The sequence below is a fragment of the Belonocnema kinseyi genome, chromosome 4 (assembly GCF_010883055.1).
Source record: "Belonocnema kinseyi isolate 2016_QV_RU_SX_M_011 chromosome 4, B_treatae_v1, whole genome shotgun sequence".
Lineage (NCBI taxonomy): Eukaryota > Metazoa > Arthropoda > Insecta > Hymenoptera > Cynipidae > Belonocnema > Belonocnema kinseyi.
The window spans coordinates 37,892,131-37,904,465 of record NC_046660.1 but is presented as its reverse complement, the minus strand read 5'-3'; the positions used below and the strand labels follow the sequence as shown (position 1 = coordinate 37,904,465).

The following is a 12,335-nucleotide window of genomic DNA, read 5'->3' as shown; positions in this document are numbered from 1 at the left end:
TCTCTATCCCTTCCACACACTACTCCTTTCCCCTGCCGAGTGAGTCACGCCTACCCCGAAAGGGAAATGGCTTAATGGTGTAATAATAATAATAATAATATTCATAAAAATTTTATTTTTCAAGTTCAGGAATTTTATATTTCGAGTTTTTTCGAAATTCAATAATATTATAAACTTTTCGGAAATTTTATTATTCGGGAATTTTCCAATTCGGCAATATAACTGTTTGGGAATGTTATAATTCGGGAATTTTATTATCAGAAAATTTTCAAATTCGGTCCCGGTTTTTTAGCATAGAAATACACTGGAAAAAATTATACTAAATACTAACATATCAAATTCGAAAAAATTTCTGTATTTCCACTTTTAATTCCTAGGTCTTTTGATTATTTTCCTAGTGTATTTCTATGCTAAAAAAGCCTACATAAATGCTCAGACCATTTTTTAAACCACAAGTCATACAAATACTTTCATAAAATAATACGAATAGTTAAGTTCTTTGTATTTCTACTATCGATTCCTGGGTCTTGGCGACTTTTTATTGCAATTTCGTCTCTGGAAAGTTTTCAAGTACCCGAAATAATTCTTCTCGTATTTATACAGGTGTTAAGCATGTTTTTCGAAAAGATGTGTGTATTAAATAGCAATTGTCTCTTAGAGAATGGCTGATAAAAATCCGAAAAAAATAAGAAGACTTTTTTGACGTCCAGGAGTCTAAAAAATAAATAGGAAATCAAGAAATTAAAAAAATCTTCAAACAACAAATGTTTTATAGATTTTGTTTCGAGCACGGATAACTATAAGCTGCAAATCTATCGATTTAAAATAATTTCACTTTTTTAGGACCTCAATATGCAAATTTTTTGCATGGTATTGATTTCGAAAATTCAGAATTTTTTATTTTTGTCTCAACCGACATTAAAAAAATTTGGGCATTACAATTTCAATTTTAAAAAACCGCGACTTTCTATCTCTATTTTAAGAGAAAACTGCTCGAAACAATTGTAAATTGTTTAAACAATTGATGTATATATTTAGTTATCAGTATAAAGTAGTATTTTATATATTAAAAACAATTTGGATATAAAATAACGAAAAAAATCATAATTAGCACAAAAAAATCGCAAAAACCATTTTTACACTCATGAGTTTTTTTGGGACCCTATAAAACAGACTTATGGGGCTCATATTTAAAAAGCAATATTTTATTCATACTCTATGGCGAATTTTAAACTAAAATTTCGAGTTTCAAGTCAATCCGCCAGTATGGGCGATTATGAATAAAATGTAAAAAACGCCCTTTTTTCTTATAGGAAATACATGTTAAACTTCACAAGGCTTGCGCCACCTCTGAATGTCATTTAAAAAAAAAATGGATTTTTTTTTAGATTCGATTAAATTTCTGGGCGATATGCGCAAAAATTTGAAGAAAATAAATTTTACAATGCATTTTTGGCCCACCCTAGTGGATAATAATTATTGAACAATATGTGCAAAATAATTTAATTTGATCAAAACTCAAAACACTATACGTTCTAATAAATTTAAACTTAAATGAAGTATTTTTCTCTAATTTGTGCTCTTAATTAATGATTATCCACTGAAGGTTGCGTCATCCACTGTAGGGTGGTACCCCCTTCACCACAAAACATTTTTTTTAATGATAAAAATGGAATAGTATACGCTAGTACAAACAATTTTGGCACGTGTGCACCTCATAAGTTACAGCTACTTGTGTCTGATTTATAACATCTGTAAAGAATTATTTATACCTCAAATTACTCAAACAGGCGCCAAATCCGACGCCTTTGAGGACAAGTCAATTTCACTTGCATCATTATTAGAGTAGCACGTGATTTCAAAATCAGAATTAATACGCTTTTATTTTTTAACTACCTTTTACGTAGTAGGTGACATGTTGCCAACATTTAAACATTTTTATGACTTAACAAATAATCTCTTATCAGTCCAGTAAAATGACGCATTTTTCAGTTACTCACAAATATAATATTATCTGATTACTTTATGAAAATCAGTTTTAAAGAATCTCATCAAAAATATTCAAACCTGGCATCTATTAATAAATATATCAAGAGTTTTTCTGCAAAATGCAAACAATGATGATTGGCACTCGCGATATTATGTAGAATCAAGGAAATCGTTGTCAAATACAGATAGATAATAAAGAAGCTGCTTAGATTGCATTAAGATCTGATAGAATTTTCTGGAATTACTCGACACTCTGAAGCTTATCACAATGAAAAGTGTGACTTTTATCACCCTTACTTCTCGGATTTTTACTTTTCCTTCAATTGTTCAATTTGAAAGAATCTGAAAAATAAATTCCATCTTTTTGACAAAGCTAATTCAAATAAGAAGTTATTTTCGAGTAATCTTTTTTTCCCAAAATATTTATATGGATTATTGTTTATTTGTCACTGTAATTATTAAACAGCATTTCCTTGCGGTTATTACTATAAATTTCAAATTCTCTTGAATCAGAAAAATAATGACTTGGTTGACGGTTTAATGTATGTCGAGTAAGAGCGCAATGATAACGATTTATTTTGAGATACGAAGTTTCCTTCATTACACTTTCCTGATGAGTTTTACTCATTACTCTGTGATGAGTAGAAAAAGCAACTTTCCTGAAAAATATTGACAGAAGCCTCATAATCAAAGTTTATAATTTTATTATAATTACTGCTTTCATCAAATGTACAGGATTGTCATAATTTATTCAACACCTGGATCAGAAAATATTTTCGATACTCTCAAAAGTAAAGCTTTCCACTGGCTCATGACCTAGAATTACTTTTTTTAAGGGCTCAACTTGTTTACACAAGGTTGGAGGAAAATTTCAAAATTACACAGATTAAATTTTAACCTAATTTATATAACCTCTCCTTGCATTTGTATGCGGGTCTTCAAACTTCTGATAACCTTCACTGAAAACAAATTATGAGCTGAAAACCTTGGTCTCTTTTTCTTCCGTCCACAAGACAATCTTCTTTCTTTTACTGGAAAAGAATTTTTTTTCTATCCTAATTTTTAAAAAGTGGTGTTACCATATGTTTTGAAAATGTAGTAAACATTATTGTTAATAACCTGATTAATTTTTTATTAATAGAAGTGGTTTAATATCTTACATTTAAAATTTTGAAAATTTAATCTACTAATGATCACTTTTAATAAGAAAAATCGTAGAAAATATTATGCAAATTGAGAAATATTTCTGTGCTTAAATACTATAGCGTAGTTAAATTTAAACATTCACATTATATAATAATTTATTTAAAATATTATAAATGTTTTATGTTAGTTCTTTGGCTAGGAAATCATTTTTTTTTAATTTAATATTTTATAAAATCATAAAGTTTTGAAAAACTCTTAAAATTTCTGAAAATCTTAGTTTTGTCCGGTGAAAAATTTTGTTTTATGTTAACGTTTTACAAAAAAAGGATATTTTTAATCATACATTATTGGATTTCAAAGAATAAGCTTTTTGCAGTAATTAATGTTTTACGGTTTTGTTAGTAATTTTGAACAGAAATTGATATTTTTAAAATAATGCTATTAGGAAAATCATATCACAGGAAATCAGTTATTTTTAACCAAAATCATTAGATTTCAAAGAATATTCACAATTTTTATACAACTGTTTATTGACTTAATTTAATTTATTAAATGACTTATTTAACTCTAATCGACTTTAGTCTGTGTTCGTGTGGTGTACCTAAAATTACTTTTTTTGCACAAAAATCATTAAATTTAAATATGGTATTTTTTTGAAACTGTAAAATAATAATAGTGAGATATCTATATCGATTTTTTAAATGTGAGAATTTCAGGTTATTTTAACTTCTTTCTAAACCAAAAATCGAAATTTTTAAACAAAAATCATTAGATTGTAAAATTTTATAGTTTTTCAAAAATAATTTTAGGCTGCGTTACCATATCACACCAAACGTTGGTATTTTAAAACAAAAATCATTAGACTTCGATCCAAATTTTCCAAATTTTCAAAGAATTTAGGTTATACTCTCGATTCTTATAAGAAATACGTTGTACAGAAAATATTTTTCAACAATTTCAGGTTATGTTAGTGTTTGACATCAAAAATTGGTATTCTAAAACAAGAACAATTATAGTTCGAACAAGATTTTCAATTTTTGGACAGTATTAGGTTATATTCACGTTTTTCGCAAGAAATTAGTTTTTTTGTAATATTTAAATGAAGAATAAAATAGATTTTCGGGTTATGTTTGCCGTTTTACACGTAAAATCGGTGTTTCATTTTAGAAAATTGTTATATTTCAAAGAAAATAATTTTGTGTACAATTCTGTGTCAAACTAGCTGTTTTCCATCGGAAATATCGATATCGATTTCAAAGAATATTAAAATTTTTATCACAATTTAAGGTTATGTTACTAAAGATCGATTCTTTTAAACAAAAATTATTAATTTAAATAAAATATTTTTTACTGGAACTTGAAATTAAAAAATATCATTAGATTTTAAAGATTCATAATTTTTAACTGTTGTGGGTTACGTTAGCGTTTTACACAAAAAATTGGTATTTCAAAACAAAAATCATTTAATTTAATTCAAAGACTTTTCATTTCTTAACAGTTTTAAGTTACACTTACGTTTTTCACAGGAAATCAGTTACTGAAAATAAAATTTTTAATTACAAACAAATTAGATTTCATAGAAGATTCACAACATTTCAACCATTTTTAATTATGTTTGGCGTTTTATACCGGAAACTGGTGTTTTTAATAAAAGAATTAGATTTCAAGAAGATTAACATTTTTTCACAATTCTAGATTAGGCTAGCGGGTTTTCATCGGAAATATCGATACAGATTTAAAAAAGATTGACTATTTTAAAATAAATTAAGATAGTATTTTGCGTCAAAAATGTGTATTTGTAATCAAAGAAATCATAAGATTTTTCATATTATCATTATTTTTTAGATTATCATTCAGTTATTTAATTCCCATTTTTTGGTTTTGTTTGCGATTTATTCCGGAAATTGGTACTTTGAGTAAAAAATCATAACATTTTAAAGAAGATAAAATTCAAAATTGATAATTTAAACAAAAAAACCCGGTTTAAAAGATCATTTACAATATTGAACATTTTTTATTCATTTTTATACTAGTGTTTTTGCCTAAGATTTCTATTGTCAAAAAAGATCATCATATTTTTAAAAAATGCACAATATTTGAACAATAATAGGATATGATAGATTTTTCTCTGGTATTTTTGCACAAAAATACACCGGTTTAATAAATAAAAACGCAAAATGTCGGTGTTAACATTAATTTTATATTTTAATTTAAAAATTGTGTGAAAAATAAAAAATTTCCGCGCGAAGCGCACGTGTTTTTTATTTCGTTCTATAAAATAGAATAAGAATAGTAAATTTTCTAAGATAATTTATCGAGCTTTGATTTAGAGTTGATAATAATTTCAAAAACATCACTTCCACGTAAAAGCGAGACATAAATAATCAAAACAATTTTATCAAGGCCGCTAGAGGAAATTAGCTCAATTTTTTTTAACTTCCACTTGACAATCAGAAAATTTATTATTGACAAGCGGAAATCTTGTCTGCACTTGAAAATAAAGATAAAGAGAAACCCCCATTTTAATTAAAGGAAGAACGCCGAATCTATCAAAAATTGATGAAAAGTATGTTAAAATGCCACAGATCTACCAATGATTGTTTGATTAGTTTTGCTTATCGATTTAATCGAAACAACTCATTTCTTGATAATCATTAGTCAGTATCGGAAACGTATGTTCAATTAAGGCCATTGTACATTTTTAGAAAACAGGTGTTCGTGAAGTTTGAAGTCCAGAGAAAGTGGAATAAAAATTAAATTTAAAAAAAATCTCTTTTAAACTTGAAATATGAACTGAAGAATAAAGAACATCCATTCAAGCTGTTTTGATATAAATGCAAATTAAAACTCTACATTCTACATCAGTTGACATTACGCATCAATGTGCGCATATTTTGGTCTAGAAACTAAAAAAAAGTTTAAGTAGAGTTTAACAAAAGAATGAACAAAGAAATGAACAAAATAATTTTATTACTATTAGTGCACAATTGTATAACAGACTTGAATTAGCAACGTAACTTGAACAAACAGAATTAGAAATTATCGCCTCACGTAGGACCTGTTGTTGAATAGCAGTTGTTGTGAGAAATTCATAATTCATCAAATGAAAGGTTTTTTTCTCTCCCAAGTTTGACTATCTTATCAGATTCAGGCGGCAAGAACCGGAAAAAGTATTATCGAGATGGCGTTTACTGCCACAATCAGCAGAAATTCACCCACTCCTTGAATGATTAAGAGCGTGATAAAGCTAGACCATATTAATCGCGGTCGGAGACACCTTCTCAGTTTATCGAAAGCAGTGAGCAAAGGTGTTTTCAGAGGCTGAACGAAAAAGGTAATTGTCGGCAGGAGTTGTGATTTTACTGCGCGATAAAGAAACAGTGTGAGGATAATTGTTGTTCACCAATGAACAAAGGGTGCAGTCACAGGCGAAGAAGAAATCAAGGTACTCGCACAAAATTTCGCCGACTATTCAACCCCTTGATTGGGGACACCAGAAAATCGTTTTTACACATTTTCCACCATTCCGCTACCACGGGATTCAGTCATGGGTAAGATATTTCTCTATAATTTTTATCCATCTTCACAATTCATTTTTTTCAATTTTTATTTATTTTATTTATCATTTTAACGAGTTAGAAAATAAAGCGTAATAAGCACGATTGAGTCAATTTCTCAATATTTAAGAACATATTATAACTTGAAATCCATTGTTCAGTATCACTCGGGGAAGATAAAAAAATATTTCGTTTTTTGTAAAAAAAAGATTTAATAACTGACGTTGTACAACTTTTTCATTTTGTTCACGAAACTATAATCAATTCACAATCACTTTTATCGACTTTTTAAAGCAATATTTGGAATTTTCTTTAAAAAAGCAAAATTAATTAAACTTTAGTTTTTTTAAATAAAAATGTCAGAACGAAATAATATAAGAAGAAATGTATAATATTGAATATTAATATGTAGATTTGGATTATTTTAATACTTAACAATTTATTAATTTAAAATATAAGAATAATAAATTTTTGAAATTACTTTCAAGAACATTAAAATAATAATTCATTCAATAAATTATCTTTAATTATTCAATTATAAATATTTATACAAATTTGTCTTTATTTAAAATTAGAATTTTTTAAGCTGGAAAGGGAAAGGTGGAAGTTCTGTCACAACCGTACCCCTTTTCCAGCTCGAAAAATTATAAAATGTGATAAACACACTTGAGTTAATATCTCAATATTTAAGGAGAACAAAAAACACTTGTATTTTTGTAAAAAAAAATGCACCTTCTGACTTTGTACAACGTTTTGGTTTTTTCACGGAATAATAATCACTTAAGATTCACTTTTATCAACTTTTAACAAAAACATTCGTATTTTTCTAAAAAAAAAAGCACAAAACTAAGCAAACTATTTGTTTACATAAAAATGTCATAAAATTAAAAGAAATATGAATCGATCAAAAGTTTCATTAATAATGTTTAATATTAAGATGCAAATGTAAACTACTTTAATGAATTTCATTAACTGCTGAATAATTTTAATATTTAAAACTTGTTTAATTTAAGATATGAGAATGACAAAAATAAAAAATTGCTATAAATTTTGTTTCATTAAAAAATTATACATGTTTATACAAATTTGTTTTTATTTACAATGCTAATTTTTTAAGCTGGAAAGGGAAAGGTGAAAATTCTGTCACAACCATAACCCTTTTCCAGCTCGAAAAATTACAAGCCGTGATAAATCCACCTGAGTTATTTCATTAATATTTATGGAGAAAGAAAGACACTTTTATTTTTGTTTAAAAAATTTTAAAAACTGACTTTGTACAGCGTTTTGGTTTTTCCACGAAATTAAAATCACTTTATTCTCACGTTTATCGATTTTTACAAAATAACATTTGTATGTTTTTGAAAATACAAAAAAAATTGTTCAAAGCTCATTTCAGAACGAATAAATATAAGAAGAATTGTATTATATTGAAATAAATGTGATTCGATCAAAGATTTCACTTCTATCAAATCTTAATGTTTATATTTAAATTATTTTAATGAATTTCACTAATTTTGCTCAATATTAATATTGAACAATTGATTCATTGAAACATGAGAATAGCAAAAAGTAAAAATTATTATAATGAACATGAAAATTTAAATCTTTTAAATAAATTGAATTTCATTATTAAATTATGAATTTTTATACATTTAAAAAAAATTAAAATGGTCATTTTTCAAGCTGGAAAAAGCAAGATGAAAGTTTCGTCACACCTTCCCCCTTTTCCCTTTTCGCTACCAGCACGGGATTCAGTCATGGGTAAGACATTTTTTCCTATTTTTTATTCGCCTTCGCTATTTATTATTTATTTCATTCATTCCATTTATTTCATTTATTTTATTTATTTCATTTATTTCATTTATTTCATTTATTTCATTTATTTCATTTATTTCATTTATTTCATTTATTTCATTTATTTCATTTATTTCATTTATTTCATTTATTTCATTTATTTCATTTATTTCATTTATTTCATTTATTTCATTTATTTCATTTATTTCATTTATTATTCATTCCATTTCTTATTTATTTTATTTATTGCTTGGGAAGTGAGGGAACAGAACGTGATAAATAAATACAATTGAGTTAATTTCTACATAGTTAATGATATATTGAACCTTGAAATCTATTATTCAATATGAGTCGGGCAGACCAGAAAACATTTGTGGTTTTCAACGTTTCGGTTTTTTCACGTAGTTATAATCACTTAATACTTACTTCGATCAATTTCTTCAAACAAATTTATATTTTTCTGAAGAAAAACTTTTTTTGGAAATTTCATAACGAAAGATAATAAGAAGAAATGTATTTAAATGAAAGAAATGTGAATTGATCTAAGATTTCATTAATGTTGAATATAAATAGATTTCAATTATTTTGAGGAATTTCACAAATTTTTAAGTAATTTTAATATTTAAAACTCAACTATTTTTAAATGTAAGAATAGTACAGATTAAAAATCGCTATAAGTAACATAAAAATGATAGTATGTTCAATACGTTTTTTTAAATTAATGAATTGAAAATGTTTTAAAAAAATCTTACTTAAAAATAGTAAGTTTTCAAGCTTGAAAAGGGAAGTTTTGTCACACTCTAAGAATTTTCTATCTCGAAAAAATACTAATAATTGCTGTTTTTTGCATATTCATAATTATTTTTTGGGGTTGACCATAAAAATGTAATTTGTCGGAATTAAAATCCCTTTTATACATTTTTTTTTTTACAAAAATGGAAATTTTTCCAAAAAACACCAAATTAATTTAAGAATTTTTTTCTATAACTGTTTTATTGAATGTTTCGATTTTCCACCGGAATTATAATGAATTTATAATTTTTTAATATAAATCTTCGGAACGAATTAATATAAAAAGAAATTTTAATCGATAAAATATTTCATTATTATTCAAAATTAATAAACTTTTATTCAGTCCTATAATTAATTAATTATTTTTTATATTTAACAGTTGCTTATTTTTAAACAATAGAACAGTAAAAATTAAAAATTACTATAATCAACATTAAAATTGCAATATATTAAATTACTTTTATGTATTTAATTTGATAACTGTTTTTTCGAATTGACCTTGAAAATTTCACTTGCTTATTAATTGTGCTTCTGATTGTTATAAACCAATCAATAAACAAATACAAAATTTATAACAAAAAAGTTTATTTCTTCGTCCATAAAACTAAAATACGCATTATTCTGAGTTTAAAAATATCTTTTTCCGTAGAAAAGCTTCTGGAATTTTTTCGATGTTAATAATATTTGCTACTTATTGCATCATTTATTTGCCCTAATATCAATGCTAAGTTTTCTTCTAATATTTAGAGCGCAAAAGCTTATAACCATAGCTGTGTATTTGTTTATCCTTTTACACATAACAATCAGAAGTTCAATTCTTATCTTGCCTCCAAGCACATTTTATATCAATAAGAAATCATTTTCTTCACACAATAGAAAACATTTTTTTGAAGGAATTGTTAACTATATTTGTCATCGACAATTAATAATATCACAAAATATCACTTCAAAATATCACTTCTTATAACGACATTTATATTTTTCTGAACAAACACAAATAATAATCATAAGTTTCTTTGATTCATTTTTTGTATTGAATTATTTTATTTGAATAATTTTAATGAATTTTACTAATTTTTGAATAATTTTAATATTCAAAGGTTGGTTATTTTAATATTATAAAATTACAAATTAAAAATTGTTATAATTGACATTAAAATGATACATTTAATGAATTTTGTTCCCTTAATAAATTTAAAATGTTTATTAATGTTTTGAATTATCAAATAGTGATTTTTCGAGCTAGAAAAGGAAAGTGGGGTGTTCTGGCACACTGTACCCCTTTTCCAGTTCTAGAAATTACCAATCTTTTTTATTTTTGATAATATATTTTTTTATTTCATTTTATTATATGGTTAGAGATTTTTTAAATTGGTAAATTGGAATTTGATCATTTTAAGACATTGTTTATCATTATTTGTTTATTTATTCATTGAAGTTTGCTTACTTATTAGATTCTATACACTTTATCAATTAATTGCTATTTGTGGTAAAAAAATATGTGTAAATTGATCTCATAATATTTTAATAGATTTTGTATTCATATTTTAGAAGGAAAAATAATACCTAAAATTTTTATACCTTAAAGTTGACTTTTTAAAATTAGACTAACTTTGTACCTGGATTTCATAATTGAGTCCTAAATTCAGACACATTTGAATGAATTTAATCCATTTGGAATATTTTTTATTTTTTAATTCCTCCATATTTATAAACTGTCAAACTTATTTATTCAAAAGAAATTTAGAAGTATTCCAATTCGTAAGTTTTTGTGAATTTCAAAATTTAACAACACTCAAATTTCATTTATTGGCCCTTTAAAATGTTTAAATCTGATTTTTAACACATTAAAGGTGAATTTTGTAGAATTTTGAAATAGTTTCAAGATCGCGTTTTGAAATTTAGATGCATTGAAAGTTAATTTTTGAAAACTTCTTCTATGCACTAAGTTTATTATATAGTTTATTTTTAAGTCATCCCTTTATTAAATACAATTTTTATATTTCAAATATTTTCATTTAGAGACCAATAAATATTCCTGTGGAAATGTTTTGCTTTCAATAAACTTTTATAAAAAATATTTCGTAATAGATTTCAGTCATAAAAATTGTTTTAAAAAACAAGTCAATAACAACCGACTTATCTAGCATTTGTAACGTAGGGCCTGTTGTTGAAAAGAGGTATTACTGATGAGGAAAACACAATCTTAAATGGTTATCTAAAATGGAAAAACACAGGTTATTTTTTAGCAACTATTATTTTTTCTTTTAAAAATATATGTTGGAATATCAATAGAAAGGTATAATCTTTTATGATAAACATTATAAATGTTCTACATTATATTATTTTTTCATCAAATATATCTTTATTACAAAATATTTTATAATAATTTGTATAAAATTTAAATATTTAAATCCAGTTTTTCAAAAACTTCGTATATATTCCCTTAGGAGAAAATTTTGATTATTTTAGACTCTCATGGTCGGGTCGATAATCGACTTCTATCACTGAATCATTTAATCATGTCACTTATTCTCGATCATTTGCTCCACTGATGATAAATCATATTTTTTCTCGGAAAACGACTTTAGGTGACATTTATTTAATTTTTAATTCTTAGTTAATTTTTGAGTCAGACCTTTCGACAAAAGAATTTGAAAATATTGCGAAAGGTGAGAATAAAATTAACCTTGGCTCGAAAATGAAGTTCAGGCTATAATTGAACTGCTTGCTCGGCAAGTGGACTATCGAAATTCTGAAGACCCGAAAAACATTTCAAAATAAAAATATAATTTTTTAACTAATTGAAATTTTTTTGAAAAATTTGTAAAAGTGAGATAAATATTTTAGTAAAATATGTTATTTTGGAAATAGTTTCTACTTTTTATATTTTATATTTGACTGTTTTATTGTAAATTGGAAACTATGGATCTTTTTCGAAAATTTATATAATAATTTTCAAAACATTTTTACAATTCTAAATAATGGGTTTATATTTTTTATAGGACTCGACTTCCTCGCAGACGGAGGTGCCGACTTCGAGCATGCAATCAGCGT

General features: G+C 25.4%; 1 protein-coding gene and 1 long non-coding RNA gene across 4 annotated transcripts in view; both read left to right on the top strand.

Annotated features, from left to right (window-relative positions):
- Positions 1-6,239, top strand: part of LOC117170659 — a 28,914-nt gene extending 22,675 nt beyond the window's left edge. The window contains exon 3 of the long non-coding RNA XR_004466834.1: positions 5,841-6,239. This is a non-coding gene — a long non-coding RNA (uncharacterized LOC117170659). The remainder of the gene's footprint in view (positions 1-5,840) is intronic.
- Positions 6,240-6,569: 330 nt separating this feature from the next.
- LOC117170657 (synaptic vesicle glycoprotein 2B-like) overlaps positions 6,570-12,335 on the top strand; it is a 26,605-nt gene continuing 20,839 nt past the window's right edge. For 2 of the 3 annotated variants that reach the window (XR_004466833.1, XM_033357574.1), the window contains exons 1-3: positions 6,570-6,686; positions 8,376-8,453; positions 12,284-12,335. Coding sequence is in view for 2 of the 3 variants with exons in the window: in XM_033357574.1 (XP_033213465.1) it covers positions 6,683-6,686; positions 8,376-8,453; positions 12,284-12,335 (134 nt within the window). In the remaining variant the exon portion in view is untranslated. The remainder of the gene's footprint in view (positions 6,687-8,375; positions 8,454-12,283) is intronic. The other variant, XM_033357575.1, reaches the window with a different exon arrangement.